The sequence below is a fragment of the Mesitornis unicolor genome, unplaced genomic scaffold, assembly GCF_000695765.1.
Source record: "Mesitornis unicolor isolate BGI_N332 unplaced genomic scaffold, ASM69576v1 scaffold5729, whole genome shotgun sequence".
NCBI classification, from domain to species: domain Eukaryota; kingdom Metazoa; phylum Chordata; class Aves; order Mesitornithiformes; family Mesitornithidae; genus Mesitornis; species Mesitornis unicolor.
In genome coordinates, this window is record NW_010207868.1 from 73,749 (window position 1) to 97,023 (window position 23,275).

General features: G+C 39.8%; 1 protein-coding gene across 1 annotated transcript in view; it reads left to right on the forward strand.

Annotated features, from left to right (window-relative positions):
- Nucleotides 1-22,911, forward strand: part of TMEM163 (transmembrane protein 163) — a 93,522-nt gene extending 70,611 nt beyond the window's left edge. Inside the window, exons 5-8 of the mRNA XM_010192281.1 lie at nucleotides 846-942; nucleotides 15,730-15,841; nucleotides 20,271-20,412; nucleotides 21,767-22,911. Of these exons, the coding sequence (XP_010190583.1) occupies nucleotides 846-942; nucleotides 15,730-15,841; nucleotides 20,271-20,412; nucleotides 21,767-21,827 (412 nt within the window). The 3' untranslated portion in view covers nucleotides 21,828-22,911. The remainder of the gene's footprint in view (nucleotides 1-845; nucleotides 943-15,729; nucleotides 15,842-20,270; nucleotides 20,413-21,766) is intronic.
- The last annotated feature ends 364 nt before the right edge of the window (nucleotides 22,912-23,275 follow it).

A 23,275-nucleotide genomic window follows, 5' to 3' on the forward strand; every position in this document is an offset into this window, starting at 1 on the left:
TTTTGTGTAGAGGAAAATAAGAGCCTTATATCCTGTAGTATTTCATGGCAAGAGGAACTCCATCTCACAGTAGTATTGGTCTCTATGTTTGAACAAAAGCAAGAGTTTTCTCTTTTGCTGTGAAGTTCTGGGTGTGCTTTGTAAGCCTCGTTGTGCCTGTGTCCTATACAAAATGTAATTATTCTCTGTTAATTATTCTCCATTACTTTACCTTCTCTTCATTAACCTATTTGTTTGCTTTTTATAAGACTGGATTGTAAGCTCTGCAGGGCAGGAATGGACAGTCTAATTCTGCACAGCACCTAATCTGATGAGACTCTGATCCTTATATAGGTATTGAGAGAGCCTTGGACAGCTACAAAGTGGTGCACCTAACCTGCTGGGGTTTTTTTAATATCTGTACTTAAAATCTTTTTTCCTGGAGATCTGGGGAGGAAACAGATGTTTCAGCTTTTGTTGTGCTACTGACCAGATTTACCGAACATCTGTCCTGGTTTGGTAAAGCAAATGAAATTCCCTTGATTATTTCTAATGCAAGATCCTAGCAAAGCAAACAGACAAAGAGAAACATCTCTAGAGGACTCTATGATAAATCATCAGGAGCAGAAGATACTTGTCTTTCCCTCTGAAACATCATCTGGTCTGCCAGGTTTTAAGAACTGGAGAGGAACTGAACATTTCCTTTCATTCTCTCCTTTAATTCAAGTCTCTATCTTTAGCTCCTTATGATTTTTTATTATTAATTTCATTATTAATATTCCATTATGTGTTATCCTTCAGCAGTGGAAGAGTTGCCAACTCCAAATATATTCTTAACGTTTCTTTTTATTTTCCTCTTTTCCCAGAGCTTGTGTTATCTTGGGTGTCATATTCCTCCTGTCATCTATATGTATTGTGATCAAAGCCATCCATGATCTTGCAAAGAAGGTGCTTCCAGAAGTGGTAAGGTGATTCATGTTCTTTAAAACATTCTCTTTATTCCCTACACTGCCTGTGAGACTGAGAAAGGCCAGTGTCTCCTTTCTACAAGCCCCATTGAACTATGCAAAGCTATAGCAGGTGCATATCCTGCCTGGCTGCACATACTGGTCCTAGTCTTCAAGTAGTAATTTTCCCTTATGTGATCAAGTCTAGTCTTTATGGGTTTTTATAGGCTTGATCCCATCTTTTCTTCTCCATGGTTACCTTTATGGGCCAAATCTTTCTCAGCATAATCACTTAGAGCTTTTATACAGGACTGTAAGAGTTCACTCACAGACAGGAAGTCTCTCTGGGCTTAGTGAAAGTGGTAGAATTTTATGAGAAGAGTGTTTCCACAGTTTACTACTCCAGTGGCTTCAGTATTTTATTTTTAATGTGCAAAAACTGTATTTTTGGATTGTATTTTTTTGTTTTCCAGCTCTTGCCTCCAATTCCAGAGCCATGTACGAGTAGCAGGGATGAAACAGGTGAGGGGAGCATGCTGGGTGAAAGAGCTGGCTTTTCAACTGGCTCACCATGGAGCATCACAAAGGGCTTTTCTCCTGCTCTCTGCTTTATTTTGGTTATGAAAGCCAGCCCCTACCTGGCCTATAGAGCAGCTGTCCCCAGCAGCCTTTCTCTCAGCTCTGCTCTGTCCTGTCCTGCTTGCTTCCTTTCAGTAGTGGGTATCAACTTCCCTGAGCTCTACTCATCCAAACCAGCTACTCACTGGGAGAGCCATTTGGCAATGGTTCCACTCCCAGAAGACTGTTGCTAATGTGCTCAAACAGAAGGAGGCTTCAGTTCAGTTATTGTACATATAACCTGGCTTGGACCTTTTGTATTCAGCCTTCATGAAGTTCAGTCTATTTGTAAGTGTGTGCAGACTTTTGCCAAGTACTATTTTCAACACAACACTAAAGAGAAATGTAAACTCCTTGTTTTCAACCAGGAGATGGAGGCAGAGCTGGAAAAAAAAGCCAAAATGCTGTTTCATCTTGTTCCCCACAGTTAGCAGTGCAGATAACCTACTGAGTCCTGTGCTCTCATGGAAACTTCCAAGAAGCTGGACAAATACAGAAACTTATTTTCAGTAGTTCAGCAAAATTTGGGTGATGATAAGTAGCATAGCAAAAGCCCATGATCTAATCCATTACTGAATTGCAGCCAGGTGCATTGTTTGGCTGCAGGTGATTCATGTTCTCTTTGCATTTTACTTCTCCTGTTTTCCAGTCTTCATAATTTACTGCCCCCTCAGCTCTGCCAGCATAGCAGCACATGCAGTTGTTCACCAGCCTGGTTCTGTCAGAATGATCTAGGTTAGCTTAAACACTTTTAGTAGTCAGTTCTTAAACTCAACCAAAACATTTTGACAGAACAGGGTTAGGGAGTGAGCATGGATGCCATTGTGCCAGTAAGGCTGAAGGAGGTCCTGATAAGGGTGAGAGGAGACCCTACAGAGATGACCGGCTAAAGGACAGCCTCTTAACTTGCCTGTATCCAAGCAGTGCATCTGGCTACAGTTTGACTCCTATTTAGTGAGAAAATGATGTATATATTCTTGACTCGGTGAAGCAGAAATAATGTAAGAAGGGAGGCTACAGTAATAATTAAAACACCCATTTGGTGAATTTATGGTAGCATAGATGAGATTAATTTGGATGTGTCAGTCTAATTCATTGTGGGCAAATGCCCTAATAATTTCAGCAGTAGGAACAAAAGTTTAAAAGGTGTCATCTATATTTCACTCCTCTGTCATTACAGGTACTGTCAGGTGAGGGCTCTGTTTCTTATATAGAAAGAAATGTCTCCTATTTGCAGAATCAAAGTTATTTATGAACTGCAGACATTTTTTACTTCCTCTTTTTTGATTTTTAATTTTTGAAATGCATTTACAGCAAGGAAAAAAGTGAAATCAGAGCGACAGGAAGGTATCTCCAAGGAGGAGATCCCATTGCATTTCAGGTGTCCTGTGAGAACGATTTGTGCAGACCCCTTTTGTCACAGACTCCCTTGGATTCAGACTTTGGTGCGCTAGAACTGTGTTGAGTAGGTAAAAGTCAGGGTGGATACTGCTTACATTTGACCCAGTTTCAGGATAAATGGATAATTTTGTTCCTGTGACATTGGTCTGACTGTTCTTGCTTATTTAGGTGCTCAAGTACTATCAATGGTTTGGAGGATGTATCTGGCAGGGCAGGACTGTGGCTAACTAGTGGCAGGGTAAAAACCTCATGCACAAACATAAAGGATTTTCCTACCTTGCAATTCTGCCTGGAAAGTAGGTTAGGACAAGGGATGAAAAAAGATGGTACTTCTGTTCAGTGTCTCTTAAATGACATGGCAAGGATTCTCACTTCAAAGTCTTTCAGTTCATCTCACTGTGGGAAATGGATTCAGTAAGGGCTGTGTGACAGGTGAAATATCTCTGTGTAAGCTAAGAATAACACTGAAAAATGGGGAGGCCGAGAGAACAGCATTACTGCTGCAAGTCATGGCCAGTGAGGAGATATGCCTCAGAGTTGCTACATTAAATTAGTTGGGGGAGAACGGATGCTGTTTAATAGAAACCTTTTCGGTTGCTCTATCTGTGCCTGAATCTGCTGATTTTCTGTTAGCATAATGCTCCCTTAGCTGCTCTGTGTCTCAGCAGTAATAGTCATTCTTCCCAGTTGTTTGGGTCTTTGCCGATCAAATATATTCCCGGCTAATCTGCAGCTGCCCAGGCGATACTGTTAGCATCTTAAAAGAGTGGAAATCTGCTCAAATCAAATCAGTAAGAGGGAGAAGTTTCTGCCTCTACTCTTCTTTCTAGGGTGCTGTCTTTTACTTCTTGAACCACCATAAACTAATTACTAATAGAACTAATTCCTGTAGTATCTTACGTAGTTTGGCTATATGGACATTTATGGAGAAATAATAGAACAGCATTTTCTGCTAATGAGTTTTTGCATAGCAGTGAAATAAGTAGTTCTGCATCAAAATAGTGACCTGAAATACTTTCTGATAGTGATTTCTGTATTACTGAGATTTCATATTAGTGTGCTACCCTGATGCCAGGGAAGTGTCATAGTGGTGTGAGAATAGCAGAACGCTGAGGCCAAGAAAAGGTAATGTAACTGCACCATAGGTCCCAAACTGGTATAAGTGTAGGGGAGTGGAGCATCTCCCTTATGTGGAAAGGCTGAGGGAGCTGGGTCTCTTTAGTCTGCAGAAGAGGAGACTGAGGGGAGACCTCATTCATGTTTATAAATATTTAAAGGGTGAGTGTCACGAGGATGGAGCCAGGCTCTTCTCGGTGACAAACAATGATAGGACAAGGGGTAACGGACACAAATTGGAACACAGGAGGTTCCACTTAAATTTGAGAAGAAACTTCTTCTCAGCGAGGGTGACAGAGCACTTGGACCAGGCTGCCCAGAGAGGTTGTGGAGTCTCCTTCTCTGGAGACATTCAAACCCGCCTGGACGCCTTCCTGTGTAACCTCATCGAGGTGTTCCTGCTCCGGCAGGGGGATTGGACTGGATGAGCTTTTGAGGTCTCTTCCAATCGCTAACGTTCTGTGATTCTGTGATAAGAGTAGGGTGAAGAGCTCTGTACTAGACTAAGAGGACATAGGCTTCAACATGAGTTTCACATGTGAGTCACAGCTGCATGATTTTTATTGTACAATTTACAAATTTATTAGTCTTTCTTGAAGCAAAAGTCATTGAAGATATTGGTACTTCTCAAAGCATCTTGTGAAATTTTAGATGTGTGACTTCAAATTTAGGGGAGATAATGTGGCTATAACTCAACTGGAAAATGTTGCTCTTGGTGTTCAGATGCTGAACACAAGGCTGGCATTGTCAGTCACGAAGACAGAAATGGTTTGGAATAAATTGCTCTTCTGTTTGTGGGAGATTCAAGATTAATGTAATGTTAGTGCAGAGCAACATGCCTGCCTGCATCGTTCTCAGACCTATAAAGTCACTTTTTACATCTTAATTTGTGGTAAACTTCAGTGAGTTTGTCAGAGTCGAAAATTGGGAGCAGTTATAATTTCTCTGAGTTCATTTTAATTTGTGTAAGTTTTGGAGAAAATAGTACGATATTGACAAGTTTAATTTAAGAAGTGAAACAGATCAAGCATTGAAGTATTTGCCTGCTAATTGCAAGGTGCTATGACTAAAATCCTAGAAGAGTAGTCAGTCACTTCTGAATCATTCTGGATCAATCATACAAAGTTCATTGTATTTCTTGATGCATCGGTTACTTATCTGTCAGTTCTTTGTATGCACGTAGTGGGAAAGGTGTTTCCTTAGAAAGAATTTATGAGATCTTTGATGTAGCGATTCTGTTGTCCTTGAGGTGGATCTCAGAAGAGTTGCTTTCATGAAAATACTACCAGTGAGAAAAGATATAAAATTCTCAGGACTAAGAAATAATTTGAAATGCTTTTTTCAAAAGTTTTGGACACAGATTTTCATTTGCTTGTGTGGACATTTGGAATCAGGATCTCTGGTGGGTGTCATTTCATATGATGATTTCAGCAGCAGGTCTGACAATCCTCACCAGGATTCAGAGAGCCAAAAGGACAGTGACAGATTTAACATGGAAATGGCATTTCCAGCTTGGATACCCTGTTTTGTAAGGGGCTTAAATATCCACAGTTTCTTGTTAGACTGCAGAGAAGAGCTACTTAATTTACAGGACAGGAGCTCAGGTTTAGCTCAGTCAGGCATTTTTCAGTCACCTATTTGAATTCTCTTTTATTCCCTGCCGAATGTAATTTCATTGAAATGCTGTGAATGACAGCACTCCTGATCTGCGCTGGCATAGAAGAGAGGACAATTAGAGCTCCTGACTTTCTGCATTTCTTAATACTGCGTCTGCCTTTCTTTTCTGCTTTTGTTTGGTTTACCTCTTTCTCTGTGTGAAGTAAAAATAGATAACAGGTAGTGTATGTCACAACATGTGCTTTCAGCATGAGTAATGTTTTTTGTAATCCTTTAAAATGCTTCAAAACCTTGACAAAACCAGAAATGGTGTATTTCTCCTTTTAGTTCCCTTGCTTGATATGCCAAGGACTGCAGTTAACTTTGAACTAGCCTGTAAGGCAGGATATGAATGATTAAGTAGATTAATTGGTTTAAAATATGGATAATTTTGATGATAAATGTTTGTCTGGAATTTTTACTCTTGGTAGTGTATGTTTTCTATACACACCAGCAACCTTGGGCGTGCTGGGTGAGGCTCAAGGCTGTTCTTTGGACATCAGCAACTTTCTTTGTACCTTTTTTTTCAGTTTTATCTCCATTTTTAGATGGAAAAGCCGCAAGAGCCCACAGGTTTCAAGGTATAGGAGTCACCAGGGATTTATACAATATCCTTGGATGTATTTAAAAACCATCCAGCTATGGTGTTCAGCGACATAGTTTAGGAGTGGGCGCGGTAGAGTTAGTTAACACTTGAACTTGATGATCTTAAAGGTCTTTTCCAACTGTAACGACTCTATGATTCTGATTCTATGTTCATTTTTTCAAATTACTACTGAGCACTGAACTGATTTTTTACAGAACTGTTATGACTGTAGATTTCATCTCCTGCAGTTCAGAAATTGTCACTCTTAGGTACACTTAGGGTTTTCCCTGTGCACATTACTTTATATAATAATGAAGGAGAAGCCTGGCCTGAAAAATAACCTTCTGAGTCAGGAGAGTTGGCCAGTGAATTAATTATACGCTTGCTATACAATTATATATTCATATTAATTACACACTACTTACTATCATGGGGAAAAGTTTCTTTTCAAGTAATTGAAATCTATTAATCCTCAGGGTTCCCTTGTGCTAGCGTTTTCAATTTTTTACATCAACAACTGATCCATAGAATTGTATTGCTTATTGTGTTTTTAAATGAATTAATTCACAAAGTCGTGAACTGCAGGGTTGATGATAAGGTAGATATAATATAGGTAGAGAAGGGAGAAATATTGTAACTCAAGGGATCTATTTGTCCAAAAAGTCTTGGAAACCACCAATATTGAATATACATAGTGAGAAGCGTAATGGATTTTTGTCTCCCACATTTTCCAAGCTTTGGACATTTCTTTTAGTGAGTGTCAGAAAATGTATTGTGGGTCGCTGATTTTTGGACAGAGGAGAAATGAGGAGGATAAAGCTTTCATGTCCCTTCCAGAGAGAGTCTATCCATCATGTAACCTTACCTTGAATTTGCAGAGATGCTTCATTTTCCTTTAGAGGCAAATCTGTGTGGTGGTGTGCATGTAGATGCAGTTTCTGCATGCATCAGCACATATGTGCAAGTCACATTCTCAAGCTGTGACCTCCATTCTCGTTAGCCTGAAAATATTTTTTCATTAAAGCTTTCCAATATTATGAATTGAGGAGATGCAGTGATATTTTTCACTTGCCTTGGAACATGTGGGTTTTGAAGGAAAACTTACTGTTTCTCTCCTGTTCTTCTCATATAACTCGGAAGTTTAGATATTTGGGTAAGATTTCCTGTAAAAAGTAGGTGTACAAGTGCTGTATAGAGCCCATACAGTGCCTCCAGCCCTTCCCAGAATTTTTAAGTGACACTGTCTTAGGCTTTCTATGCCTGTGCTGTACAGTGGATCTGCCCAAACTCCATGCATGTGTTTGCAATGAGGAGCAGTTGTGAACATGCTGTTGTATACCTGGAAAACTTGAGAAAAATATGGAGAGATCACAAAATCCAAAGGAAATAACGTTTTTTACAGGAAAGAGCCTGTACCATTAATATGTGGTAACCTTACAGCTACAAAGTCCACTTCTTTCTGTGTTCTCCTATTTTTTTATAGCTTTGAATTTCTTATGTAGCTGGGAATCTTTATTCTTTGAGGGTCTGCTTCAGCATGGCATGCTGCAGTTATTATTCAGTTTCATATCATCGACCCCTAAGGAAATATTTCTCACTGATCAGATCTTTCTCTCTTTTATTTTTTTCCTCCTCCTCTCCGTCCTCTTTTTCTTTGTTCCTTCTCACACTTGCTGAAAGTGTTAGAAGAACTAGGCCAGCTGCTCTTCTTTCTGGGGTGTTTGGAATTAAGATTTCCCATAATTTTATCTGTTGTTCAGTACACCTGACTTACAAAGTGTAATAATACTTACAGTATTTGAGATTTGGAATATAAAATCTTCATTCTGTTTACCCTTCTGTTTAAATTTAAACAAATATTTCTCAGATCATGTAATTTCAATGGTCTTTTTTCTACAGTGTTCGGTGTTTAACCTAAAATAGAATCGCTTCTTGTTGGTAAGAAATGATTTATTATGTTTTTTTTTTTCCCCTGCTGGCTATCAGATTCAGAATATTTCCCCTATTGATACTCCCAGCATTTGTCCTCCAACCTATGTGAGCCGTAATAAGAGAATTCCCACTAGGAAAAAGAATTACCTTCCCTTTATTGATGTTTCAGAGAGCTGTATCCACAGCCAGTACTGACCCTGAGGAGCTGGTATGCACACATTTCATTGCAAATGAGGAGGAATAGTGATAATGCATAATGTTGATGACATCATGCTTGGATTTCTGTGTAAATTTTAGTGATTCTTTGATGTGTTGTTAATATATTGAGTAAGGAACTTAAAACTCCAGTGGAGCATAGGTTTTAAGCGTTGTTTTGTGTTTGCATTGCTAGTGTTAATGCTTGCCATTTCTGATAAATATCCTTTCTCATTTGCCCCTTTACTTTCTTCATGTCAGCTACTATGTATTCTTGGATAGTATAAATATACTTTAAGTGTAAATGGTATATTTTATTTTGACTGTTGCCACAAAAAATTTGCAAACCTTTTCTTGTTTGTTAAGGGTGGTTAAAAAAGCCCAACCCAGCCACACTAAGAATGACTGCTTTCATTTCACCTGGGGTTGTAAATCAATATCCATTTACTATTCAGTTACTGCATGCATTTCCCTAGGTAATAGTATAACACATGTAATGTCAATGCAGTTTGGCATTTGTCCTCATTAGTATGGCAAAGGACACTTTTTTTGCAAGAGTAAGCAAGCATCATGCCATATTTCTGACATTTCCTGCAGAACAAAGAAGGAAAAATGCAATCAGTTTGTGTACAAACAACGTGCAGCACATCTGATGTGGTGCCTCCAATGCTTTTATAAATGAAATTGCTGGAAAGATTAGGCCTCATGTATTTCTATCATATACTATTGATTATACTATTGAAGCTAGGGGTGGCACGGTGTAGCTTTATGAATTCTAACTTATTTACTAATTTAATTCTATATAATAAATACATTATAAATATATTTAACCATGTCAGCAGTTGAATTATAGCTCTACAGCAATATAGCAAATAATACTTGTGATTATATACACATATGTCCTTACACATACTTCCCTATACATTTCCAGTCTCATATATGTGTATATAATTTACTGCTTACCATTTCAAGTCAAAGTACCATGTATATTAAGTATACATTAGGATCCTGTTTTATAATGCTACCTGTTATATATGGTTTGGTGTTTGGCCTTAAACAATTAATTTAACCCTAAAATCCATGTGCTTCCTACAGGTTGGTGAGAATGTTGTGGATAGTTAAATGAGCTAGTAAGCCAGGGTTAGGAAAAACAGATGAACTACACTTCACTCTCTGCTCAAGTGATGAGTGGAAAGTCTTGATTTCAGTCCTTACCAGACGGTGATAAGAAACGAAAGTTGGCAACTGCTAGCTGCTCGCTAGGTTATGTGTAATGCATTGCTGGTCTCAATCTCCTCCTAACTGGAGAAATGGCAGTCTCACTAGAGAAACACTTCCAAGGATGGACAAATCCCATTTTAAATTATGTGTTACAGCTGTTTGGTGCTAAATCAATGTAGATGAATTCTGTGAAAATGTGAAGCACGAGTGATCTCAGAGTTTGAAGCAGACCTTTTGCAGGAGCCATAAGGCCAGCTAAGCCACTTCTCTGGAGTTCATAGCCCCTTGGTTTGCAGCCCTGGTGCCCCGACTGCAGCATTGTCTTTCTTATCTGTTTCTTGAAGAAGTGCTTTGCGCTGTGGAATTGCTTTGTCACAGCACTTCAGCACCAAAGATAAAAGTTTAAACATTCATAAGGGGGTTTTTTTGGTACTAATAATAGATCTTTATATCTCCATGTGAAGAGACTGTCTCCTGCTTGAGTCAGACACTGGGCTGTTGGTTTGTTTTCTGACAGCAAAGTGCAATTAAAACTCTTGTCCCTTTTGAAGCTAGCTGGTGAGAGAGACTCTCCAGCTTCCCAGAAGCTCCCTCTAGACTGATTACATAAACTATTAATTACTTGGGAGAACATGTGGTAGAGATTTGGAACTTTTTAAAAAAAAAGTGTTTGTATTAGAAACATCTCTGCTACTGTCTATATAAACAGAATCCTTCAGAGGGAGAAGCAGGGGAAACAAGTCCTTTTTGGTTAAGTAACATGCTGCAGAGAGGGGTTTTAGTGATCTGTCAGCCAGCATGCCCAGATGACATGAGAGCTGCCAAGGGACCTGGAGGAGCAGAAGGCAGTGGAAAGCGTGTGGAGGTGGGGATGAGGGGCAGGGTGATTGCCTGACGGGCACTGGGGAGGACAGTGACCAGTCACCTTGACTGAAGAAGGGTCGTTGTTAGGACCTGTGAGACAGATGGTGAATTGCAGAGATGGGCAAATTAATATTTAACAACAGAAACTCAGTTCGGTTTGGGCAAGCCATGACATGGCTTCTGCCAGCAGCATCTGTAGCGTTCCAGAAACATGTCCCTACCTCAGCCAAGATGAGCAAGGCTCAGCAGAGAAGAGGTACAACACCATGAGACAACAGCTTCTCTGGGAAAGGGAAAAAATGGCATGAAAAAGGTGATACCAGAAATTCCCAGCTCCTGCAGGAGTAGGAAGGTGGTTCAGTCTTCAGTTCACAGAGGAAGCTAAGGAGAGGGCAGAAGAGTGCAGAGAAACCTGCAACTCTTGTGGGTTGGGAGAAGCAGCTTGTTTTGGAATCGGAGTAGAGTGAGCTACTAAGGAAGGCCAGAAAGGAGGATCACACATAGATTTTAATCATAATATCGTATGTGTTGTGACCACTGGAGAGGACCACTGAACATGCCTTCTTCCTCCCATATGGATGAATACCTTTTTACTCAACACTGTACACTTCAGTGAGATGAGAACATTTTTAGATCCCAGAAGTGGAAGTGAAAGGGCTGTGATAAAAAGAGAGAGGGTTGAGGGGATTCGGTAGATAGAATATATGAAATCAGGGCAAAGTTTTAAGGTCAGAATTAGTGAGATGCATTCTAGGGAAATATTAGGAGCACAAATCAGCTGAAATTTAGTTGCTAGGCTGGGAACTGGGTTAAAATATCTCCAAGCCGAGCACCGAAGCATTCCCTGTGGCTTTTTATTTTTTTCCAGTTTCTACAATAGATTCAGGAAGAGATCAAAGTCACAATATCATCATCAACAAATTTTTCTTGAGCCATAAATTACTGCTGCTTATGGTGAAATCCTTGAAAGCGGGGACAGAACTGTTGACACATTTTAGCAGACCCTGCTTCTCAGCTGCACTGGTGGGAACAATGTGTTCAGATAAAGTGGAGGAAAGCTGCCTGCTGACTGCTATTAGTCCTTTCCTAGGACCAAAAAAAAAGTATCCTAGGAAAGCTTTCTTTTGGGATACTGTCACAGCATAAAATCTTGCATTAAAAAAACCCTTAACTAGGGACATGGTAGTTATTACAGCAATGTGTAATGAGATGGCAGTCCAGGATGGGCACCTTTCTTTATGTACAGTGCTGTTTTATACATGAAGCCATGTGTAAAATCTATCTAGTAAGATATATGTGTCCTTTAATTAAGGTCTCGTGTACAGTGTAGTAGTAATGAGGGAATATGATGAAAAGAAATGGAAAAGGAAGGAGCTGTATTTACCATGCTGAGCAGCCTTTATCATATGGAAATGATCAGAATTTAAATTTTTATCATCTGTCACAATTTGCTGCTGCTTTAATTAAAATAATGCCAAGGACGTGTAGACCGAGTCTGGCTAGATGTGCTTCGTGCTCTTAATGACTGTCAGATGGGCAGGCAAGGGGTACAGAGAGGGCAGGACTGCGGGAAGATCCGGAGGGAGATGGTGCCAGATGGCCAGGCTTATTTTATTAATTTAGATCTCCATTATGGCTTCTCTTTTCTTCATTTCTCCAAAGAATGAGTTAGTTTAATGGGAATCATTTCACAGCCACAATATGACGTGTTTAACTCCTCATCAGCTGGCCGCCTCTGTGAGGCCCCAGCTCCAGCCCAGGTGCTGAGCCCACAGCAGCTCTCCCTCAGGTAATTTGCTGAATCCCTCTTAGCAGGTGCTCTCTACCAGGATGTCCTGACTCGTGGTGTACCAGTGCAGCCAACTGCTGTCCTAAACTGGTTCCAGCTTCTGATCACTGCAGGCAAGTAGCGCCAAGGCAGCGTTGTGAGCCATTTCTCTCCTGTTACGACCTCGCCTGTTCAGGCACGGTGCCACAGGGGCCGTCCAGGCTGCTGGGCTTCCCCACGTATTTTAGGCTGCTCTCTTACATATGCAAAAGCTTCTTGTTAGTAGCAGGTAGCCTCCTTCTTCTTCTTCCAGCTCTTGAGTGCCTGGAGACCCAGAAAGCATAACAGAGTATTGAGGAAATTGAATTTAAAGATTTTTTTTCTCTTCGGTTTTGTGTTCGTGCATCGTGTGCTCAGTTACTGAGGTATCTGCCGCCTCCCTGTGGCTGTTGCGAAAAGCTGCACACAACTGGAGAAGTTGATTTAGATACCAGTGAGATTTAGGGGTTTAGAGATTAAAAAAGAAGTAATATCATCTTCTGAAAAGCTGCTTGACAGTCTAAAGCAAGAAACCGCTCAGGTGTTTGCATTGAGAGCAGAGTTTTTTAATTTCTTCCTTTTCTGTCTACTGTAATAACAAAAGAGCTTCAATTTGTCAGGTCTTCTGCATCATCAGTGGTTATTAGATTAGTGTTAGCAATAAAATGAGCTTGCCTTCTGTGATTCAATGAAAAAAACCACCAAACTTCTGAAGCATTTCTATTTCCTGAATCCTCTATAAAAAGTCTGTTCATGTTCACTTTATGAGTGGATTCAGAAATGTGTATCACATTGAAGTTATTCTCGGATTGCAGTAAAGCAGCTAGACTGATTTTGATCACAACTGTATGGCGGGAACAAGTGGCAAGATGTATTTCCACATATATTTTAGTGACATATGCAGGAAAAAGAACAGAATTCATCCCAAAAATCTATGGTACATACCATGACAAGAAAAAAGCAAACCAGCTCAAATAATGTGCCATGCAGAGGAGGAAATCTTGTGCTATAACACAGGGAATAAGGGATAACATTTTCAGAATTCTGAATTAATACTTGGCCTTTTGAACATCTGTATCAATGAATTTCAAAATCTTGTATTGGGATTCATAGTTTTTTCCAAACTCTGTGACTTTGTATTTGTTTACAACTCCATCCTCAAGAATTTAATAGGTGTATGAAATATTAATTTTGTCAGCCCAAGGCTGATAGTAACATAACTTTTGATAGCAAAGTGATTTATGCTGTCACCTCCCCTGGGTCTACACCGTTCAGTTCTGTGCTAGTGACAAAGCTGGTGCCTTGCAGATGAGAAAGACGAAGATGAGGGAGGGGAGCCTGGGAGCCATCAGTCACTGTTAGGTGAGCGAGGGGCCTTCATGCTCTTGAGAGCCTTACAAGCAGGTTTGCCTTCACACTTGCTGTTACAAATGATTAAAGCAAAAGCCAAACTCATGCATCTATGGGAAGCTCACATTCTGATAATGTGGGGATGGCATTCTGACTGCTCACTCAGCAGGTTGGGATAGAGAGGACCAGGTTGAAGGAGCATATCATTCCGCTTCAGTAATCTGAAGTCTTACACATATGCTGTATATTAAATATGGGGTAAAATATCTAAGAAAATATTAGGTGAGATTGGATTAAAATCTCAAGAGCAGTCAGAATTTGTCAGGCTATCAAAATTAAGTCTTTAGGCATGATAAATACACATTTTTGAGAAAGATGCACAAAATTTAGAGGTCTGAATTTGACAATTATCTCAAATTTCAAGTGCTTTTTGCAAAGCTTATCTAGACTTTCGGATTTTTGTTGTCATTTCTGATCTTCTGAAAGCTCCCAACTTTCCTTGCTAGGCTGACAGCAAGCAAATATTCCCCGTCTTTCCTTACTCCTTCCGTAGCACTCCAAAATTGCCTGGGTATTTTCTAGTAATTTTGATAGGATAGTTTTACAAATGCTTTTTATACTGCCTTTACCCAGTGTTGGAGTTATGTCTTCTCACTGCTGCTATTTTACTCTCTTTCCCTCAGTGCATTATGTCTTAGTATTCAATATTGTACCAGGACTGGAGAGAATGAGCTCATGACTGAGACTGAGTACAGTAGACTTTGAAAATTATATGACATAAAAAAGTTGTATAAAAAGATATTGAATGATTTATTTAGGAGTGTGAATACATTATACCGGTAATCTAATTCCCAGTATCTTCCTAAACGGCTTTTAAAACCATTTTTTTTTTATTTCTTTGGGTTTTGAATTGCTGCTAAAATAATGAAAATGGATGGCGCTGATGATGAATCGTCATGACAATGTTTACTATCAGCGGGGACTTTTGCCAGAGTGTTTTAATCAGTAACAGGGTCCCAATGGCACTGGCCCACTTAGACCTGCAGATAAAAAAAATATATTCTTGCTATTTCCTTTATTTGTGCTGATGTTGCAACAGCTTAAATGAAAGCTTCTGTAAAGAGCAATAAATTAATCTATTTCAGAGGTCTGTGGTTAGATGGCAGGCAAGCAGGCTAAGAGCTCACTGGGGTTTCTCTGCATAGCCCATGGGCTCAGGTACCTGTAGGGGCAAGAAGGCACAGGGGCTCCCTTTAGGCACCTTATTGCAGTGCTGGTGTTCAAGTGCCCACGAGAGTTTCCTCTCGCCCCAACCAAACACAGAGCAGTCCGGAGAAAGAGGTAGGTGCCCCGAGATGACCTTTTAGAGTGTGTGTGTTAAACAGTAATTAGTTACTCCTGTTTGCCCTACATAGGCATGCAGCTTTCTGTTGAGGGAGCCTAGGGAGCCCGTGTTACTCATTCAAATTAAGCAATGTGGGTATTTCTGTAGCTGTGAAATGAAAGTCCGTGAAAAATTGGTTTTCTAAGAAAGAGCTAAAACTGACTTTGCACGTCTGTATCAAAACCGTTACGGATGTAGCTTGGACCAGACTTTACCTTAGAAGAAGGAAATGAAACAAAACCAAAGCAAGCACAGAATCAGAAACAATATTAAATAGTTGTTTCTCACACCAAAAATCAACACAGGGCTGGTAAGTGGGATTCTAGTCTCAAGTCTTCATCCTGTGTGTGAGGACTCCATTCCTGGTTGCATTAGACACTAGATGACCAGGCAGTCTGCAAGCAGCCCAGTAACCTCCCAGTTCTGAGGAGTTTGGGTCAATTTAAAATTTGTTTCTTGGAGCTGTCATTAATTATGTTTGCAAAAGCAATTACAGACAGCAGTAAAAGTAAAATAAGCACCAGCTGTTGTGAAAGTCATAACTCAGGAAATAGTTTTCTCTGATTGTATACTTCAGTGGCACAAATAATTGCGCAGTAACTACTACTATTTGCCATTTAATGTATGGGGCATGACCAGAAGATGTACTAATGTCTGACATATTTTCTTTCAGGATGATTTTCTGTATAGTGTCTCCGTTTTAAGTGGAATCCTTTGCACTGTCTTGGCAGTAATCAAATTTATGCTGGGAAAGGTCCTTACAAGCAGAGCGCTGATAACCGATGGTGAGTGTCAAGCTGATCCTGCTGTGTTTATTGATTTTTCCAGGTAATGTTGTAGACAGGGAGGATACAAGTGACTCCTACATGAGGGCAACTGTGAAAGTGCATTGAAATAAGAAGGCCACTGGGAAATGGGGAAAAAAGCCAAAACCCCTCTGTGGTACCAATAGCCTCTTGCATAGACACCTCAGCTGAAATGTGCACATCTGGTGGAAGTTAATGTGTGGATAGTAAGCAATAATAGAGTTTGAGGAAGAGCATATAATAAATTTGGTGTATATTACTTAGAGGTTAGACTACAGAGATGGGACATGACACCAATTTATATAGCTTTGGTTAAGTCACATCTATCCTGACTGCTTATGCCCAGTAAACAGTTTGATCCCTACAGTTAACACCTAGCAAGTCTGTTGCAGAAAATGCTTCCCTGCCTTGTGCAGGAATCACAACCATCATTCATACAGGTACCCCCGGCAGACATAATTTGCCACTGTAGTGCTTTTCCCACCTCAGTAGAGCTGGTGGAGCATTGCATCTGTGAAACAAAGCCTTTGCCTGCCTGCCCTCCGTGCTCCTGTGGCCCTTCAGGAATTTGGCACCAGGTGAAGTTCGTCCTCTGTATCCTTAGGAAACCTCACTGCCACTTCTCTGTTGGCTCAGGTGTGTAGCACCTGATTGCTGCTGGTTTTAAAGGTACATTTAAAGGCATGTTTTAAAAGTTGGTTCAGATACTGACAAGGCTCAAGCTTATGAATCTTCAGAAAGCCACAGGGATCTACGCTGCAAACAAGTGAGGCCACAGTGATGGTGATTTCACAGCCTCCTACAAATGTCTACCAGATTTTATCTGCAAGCACAGGACAGTTTGAAATGCTCTGTAAACATACATGGTAGGGTGTTAATGATTCATGGCTTGTGGTACGTACGTTATTTTACTCTACTAAAGATTTCATTTTAAGGAAATTTAATTTTCAGCTTGTCTAGGGATACATACAATTGCTTTATTTTAAGTAATTTAAACATCCTCAATATTTCTTTTTGGTGCTAACACATATTATGAGTATTTATATTGACCTACTTATATAAATACTTCATAAGTATTTATATTTTAATTATAAAATAAGCAAAAGAGAAATCAAAACAACAGTGCAGGAGTTAGGACTAAGCTACTGCCTCCCTGCATTTGTGATTCCCTCCCAGCAGACCATGCTGCTCAGTGATCTTATTCTTTACTATGGACTCTGCCACCCTACACATTTTGAAACGAAAAGATCTCCAACCTGCATAAAGGACCCTGGGATCTGCAGCCCAGGGCCTCTGACTGCCCTTGCTGTCAGTGTAGGTGGGGTGTGTCGACTGTTTCAGAACTGTGTCGAGACAGACAAATCACTAATGCTCCCTTTAAAAGCAGGTGGCTTGTTTTTAAAACAGAGCAGGTTTTTTTCCAGACAAAATACTAGCTGAAAAATTCCTGAATATCATTGAATTGGTCTCCTGCATGACACAGAAATCTCTTCCCTCATAATTACATCCTTGTGCTAATTATATTGCTTCTGAGCTGGAGGTTGCTCATTCTTTGATTAAAAAAATTAGGGAATAAAGTATACAATTACCTTGGTCTGTTTTTTAATCTCTCTTTTCTCTCCTTCACAACTACTTCAGAAAATGTAGGAGGCTGATATTACCTTGTGTGGTTAAATACCTTCTTTCACAAGAGATATTTACATATATACTTGATTTATTAACCATCAGGAGGAGACGATGGGATTCAGCAGCTGAGACAGATTTAGCACTCCCTTGCATATCTTTTTTTAGTGTTTTCTGTTTCCTGCTAATTTACCTCCTGCAATTGCTGGCTGTAGACCAACAAACTGTTTTGAGTAACAAGAACATCCATTTTTCTTCCTGAAAAATAGTTTTATTTTCAAACCAGCAAATTCTCTCTTATACACGTCAACCTCTAATAATGATCTTGTAAAAGAATAATTTTGTTTTAGAGTAGGGCTTGACAACAATATCTCTTTGAAGCCTAAATTTATGAATCCTAATAAGGCAAAATGTTATTTGTATGATTTGTTTACAGCAAAAGCTCATGGCCTTTTGGATAATAAAACCAGCGATTTCCTATCTTGATTTTTGTAACATCTCGGAGGACAGATGCAGGCCTGTGACAGCTACGTGATGTCAGCCAACTTTCCTGTCGGCTTTAGATACCTGTTTCCTTCCCAGATTTAGCCACCTGTTTTTTCCTGTGCTGGCCTTATGCAGAGAACACGGTGTCTGGATTAATACCTGCAGCCATTTCATTATTTCCTGCCACATTGGCAGAGAAAGGTTTGACTGAATGACAGTCAGGAAGAGAAAACTAATAATTATTCCTTTTCTAAGTGGCTTTTAGACTGTTTGGAACCATCAGCAGTGGCTAATGACCATAATGGCAAGAGAATGAATTATTCCTGCCTTTTGCATACCATGCTGAGGGACTCTGACTTAAGCGGAGACAGGGAAGTAACACTTGTTTACATTTATAGATAATTAATTTGTACTTTATATTCTTTATGTAGACTTTATATATACACATGCACAATATATTTCATTGACATGTATTAGTAGTGTAAATTGTATTGCCAGGGAATAAAAAAGGACTCTTCTAGGGTGTTGACAGAGTAATTGTGTGTATATTGTTTTAATTGGTATGTATATACTGGTATAATTATACTGATATAATTAATCCAATAATCAGGCGTTTAAGTGCAACGCCTGTGATACCAATTGTAGAATGCATTGCCATGATCCAAAAAAGCCCCCAACCCCCTTTTATTTGCAGGGCTGGAGGCCTGAAACCTCTGTATGCCCCATTCTACCACAGTCTTGCTAAGTAACATGTGCTTTTCCTTTGCATTTAAGCACCTACTGACAGGGATCTGTGGAATCTTAATCACAATACTGGTGGTTTATACAAGTATTTCAGCTGCAGGGATACATAGGAAGGATCAATTTTTAGCTACATCTTTCAGAAAGACTTCATGTGATTTAGGTAAGGACTGGCTGTGAGAGGTCTGGATCAAAGGAAACATTAAGGAATAAGTGTTGTGTATATGGTTGTTGGCAGTCATGGGGAACTGGAAAAAAAATGGCTAAGTACTGTAAGAAGCAGGTAACTGGAGTTGACTCACCAAGCAATATGGAATATTTCAAATTTGATTTTTCATTTGTCAACTAGGTAAATATTATATGTATCTACATTTTTTTCAGAAAAAAAAAACCCAGAAAAAGGGAATTTGGGGAAAAAATATAAACACAAAAGAATGACTTAAAAAAAACCAACCCTAAAACCATAACCAATCAAACAAGAGCTGAAGGAAAAACAGCATTAATTATTCCAAAAGTTCTGGGAGGATTTTGAAGGGAGAGGCTTGGAGACAAAGAGGGAGGGTTTAAGAAAAAAAGATGAATGTAAAAGGATATTAATAAAATTTGTGAATAACAGATATTAAGGTCCTGTCTAAGGTATAAATGAAAAATATTCCTAGGATTATCATGTATGTCTTCCCTAATGTATTCAGCAGTGTATGCAGCTTTAGGCTGTAGTGCCAAATACATGTACATAAATACATGGAATGGGGTAAAAAGCTTCAAGAAAAGGCCTTTGAAATGTTACTGTGCAAAACCACCTTCATTTCCATGAGCTCCTTGAGTATACTGGACTCCAGTTTGCTCCTTTTGAGAGAAAGTGAGAGCCTTTGGGTAACTTACAAAGTGGCCTTGGAAGTTCTACCTGGGGTTATGTGCACGTGCAGCAATGGTACATATATGATGAAGGGGTTTTTTGGAAGATAACTGGGCTAACAGCAGTCAAACTTGGGGCTGCATCCAGCCACTACTTTACAGCTCAAAAATACAGCTACAGGAGAGATAAGTGCTTGGCTGTCAGGAGCAATGAGCAGCAGGTCCAGTGTTTTGAAGCAGTATTGCTGTTGGGAAAATGAGCATCAAGAGGTGAAAGCCGCATGAAACAAACAGCAGCTAGAATTGGGATTTGGAACTAAACAGAATGAAAAAATTGGGAGTGACCAAATCAAGATGCACAGGGAAATGAGTGTAAAGTTATGTATATTTATGTCATTTATATATTTATATACAGAGATCTTACAAAACACCGGTCAGACACCAAATATTCCATGTTCCATTTGTTGAAAAGAAGTGTGGCAGAGTCCTCTGCCACAGGAACGAATGGCACTGCTCCTTGGGACCATGCAGACTCCCAGAGACACCGCAGCGTGATGGCTCCCAGGGGTCCGTGCTCCTCTCTGGTGGCACTTTTACAGCAATGCTTGGTCTCCCTACGGATCACTGCTGCTTAGGCACGACACTTAAAGCCAATGCCTTGAGATTGGTTCTTTGTATTTCTTTCCCCCTCCCTCTCTTCTAGGTTTCAACTCTCTTGTAGGTGGAATAATGGGATTTTCCATCCTTCTTAGCGCAGAAGTTTTTAAACACAATTCTTCTGTCTGGTATCTGGATGGCAGTATAGGAGTTTTAATTGGACTTACAATATCTGCCTATGGAATCAAGTGAGTATCTCCTGTTAGCAGGTATTTCGGTATGTATGTACAGCAGATGGCCTGTTTAATGTAATAAGCCATAGCTCTATAAGGCTTCTATAACTCCAGTAAAATCAGTAACTGGAATTTATGAGACTGGCTGCCAATACTGAAGCACAGTATATGGAAAGGGAGAAAAGCTTTTTGTGTCTCACATCAGTTGGAAAGAAGCCAGGACTTAAAAAGAATTTGGAATAATTTTTAGAAGGCTTTTGTATACCTGAATTTGGCAATATGAAGTTTGAAATATTTGAAAAATAACAACAAAACTTGGATAAAAATCAGTCACTGCTGCTTTTATGGCACATTTCTAAGCAGTGCTTTTTTTCCAAGGAAAGTCTAGGTTAAAGGTAAGGTGTCTGAGCCTAAAGAATGACCTTGTAAGTGATTTCCGTCTTAGCCCTACCCTATAGCAACTTCTGAACTGAGGGTTAGCCAGTCGTGTTTCAAATGTTATTTCTATTGAATTTTATGATGCTTTCTTGGTTTGTGACACCAGAAATAGAATAAAATCAAATGAAGCTCTGCCTTGTGCTTCATTGCTGCACGATTTCTCTTGGCTGCATGGAAACTAAGATTTTTGCATTTTCTCCCCCTTTCTGCCATAAGAGAGGGGGATTTGTAGCGTCTTGGTTAATTGGAAGCGTGCCTGTTGAGTAGCAGCCCTTGGCCAGGCTGCAGTGAGCCGTCATCTGGAAGCTGTGTGGTTTTTAAAAAAAAAACTTGGAAAATGAAATTAGCATTTTAATGGAGAATACCATTCTTGGAAAAATCGCTATAATCACAATTTCCATTGTAAAACTAGCTGGTCTGGAAAACTGTAGAGGCAAATCTGTACAAAAGTATTTATTTAAGCACAGCAAACAGCATCAGAAACTGCACAGCCACTGAAGCTCCTGCTACGTTCGTGCCATCGGTCTGTTTGACAGCGTGCTCAGCCATCCTGTCACCAGGACACAAAACTGAATTTTGTTTTGGCAACAGCCCTGATTGTACAGTTTGTGAAACTGCTGCGGGATTCCTTCCAGCAGCAGCAGGAACAGGTTGCTAGGACAGTTCTTTCTCTACTCATCCTCCCGTGGCTTCTCCAGCCAAAAGTGACTGCCGCTGTGCAGTTCAGTGTCTCAATGCAGCCACGCATCCAAGCTTCCTAACCAAGAGCCCCTCCCCACACAGTTTGCTCTACATTCCCTTTTGGGCAGAATCAACTGTGGGGCAGAATTAATTTTCCTGAAATAAATCAGTATTTATAATTAGAGACAGCACCCTGGTTTCAGGGCTTTCCTGTGTCTCCACATCAACGCTCCTGTGCTTTCCTCTGCAGGTTGCTCATCGATATGGTGCCCCGTGTCAGGCAAACGCGCCATTACGAAATGTTTGAGTGAAGAGCCTGCCCTCTCCTCTGTAAGGACTGTACAACTACAGCATCGTACGTTTTGGCAAGTGGTGCCAATGGTATTTTACTAAATATGCAGTTTGTTTCCTGTGGTCTGTTTTTGTTGAAGTTTGTTTCAATGGGAAATCTCTCTGTAAAACTGGCATATGTGCACACTGCTTGCAATTCAGCGAAACAGCAGCATTTTATTTTATTTTGGAGTATGCTATTGATTCCTGTGACAATAGAAAACATGCAGTTTGCAGCTTTAACCCAGCTGCCATGTTGTATATTCCAGAGTGAAAGTGTTCTTAATGGTGTGATAAGCCTGTGGGTAAAGAAGTGCCAGTTTCAGATCTTGGGTTTTTTGTTTTATTTTGGGTTTTTTTTTTCCCAAGCACATGCTGTAACAGAAGAACAATCCTTGCTAACCTCTTCGGCTAACAGTATCCTGTGTAGAGTCTGGACACCAAGAGCTGTGTTGCTTAAAACACCCGAGTAGCTACTCCCTCCTCCTCATTCAAATAGCCGCACAAAAAGAGCAGGTTCAAACCTTCCTGTGATCAGAGATACTTTGTTTTAACCCTAAATTAACTGAAACTATACCTCTTCAATTTAAATTCTATTTTTTTCTTAACGAGACACTGTTCATAGCTTTGCATGGACCAAACAAGCACACACACTCAGAGTATTACTGTACAGACCAAAGCCAAAAAGTCGTGCAAGGAAGAGGAGCTGCTTGAGGAGTGGGGTTTTATCTTCTATTATACTGTACGCAGATGTACCAGCGTGTGTGACTTTGTGGTTGCTCTGTAGTCTGACGATGGCACAGCAGTGGCTCAATCTGGTGGTGAGATACAGATCTATTTATTAGATTTAGATTGTCCTGTAAAGTGTTGCTCACCTTCCATCACACATCTTATATATTACTTAATAGCAGGTTAAATTATCAAAGAATCTTGATGTATAATCAATAAAACTGGTATCTATTTTATACAGTATCTGTAAGTAACATTTGAAAACTATTTCCAGAATGTATCATAGAACAAAGTCTTCCTGTATAGCAGCCTATTAAACTGGATTCTCTGGCTATATCCATTTTCTCTTTATTTTATATATTCCAGGTGTGTTTTCACAACACAGAACCAGTGTTGTTGCTTCTGTTTATCACAGGTGGATAACACATAGACAGTCCACTGTAGAGTTTGTAATAGGACCATGGTAAGTAGCCAAGTAGCTAGAAATGCTCAATTCTAGCTACACGATGATAGAATACATAAACTAGAGTAGATGCACAGTTAGACTGTTCCAAGATTGATGTACGGAGGGGACACTGATTTTTTTACTGGTGCCTTGTGATGCTAATACCGTATTTCCCATCACACATCACTATGTGAGTTCTCAGCGAGATCCTTAAAGATCTTTAGTAAAAAAACAAATCCAAAAGATTCGTGTAGG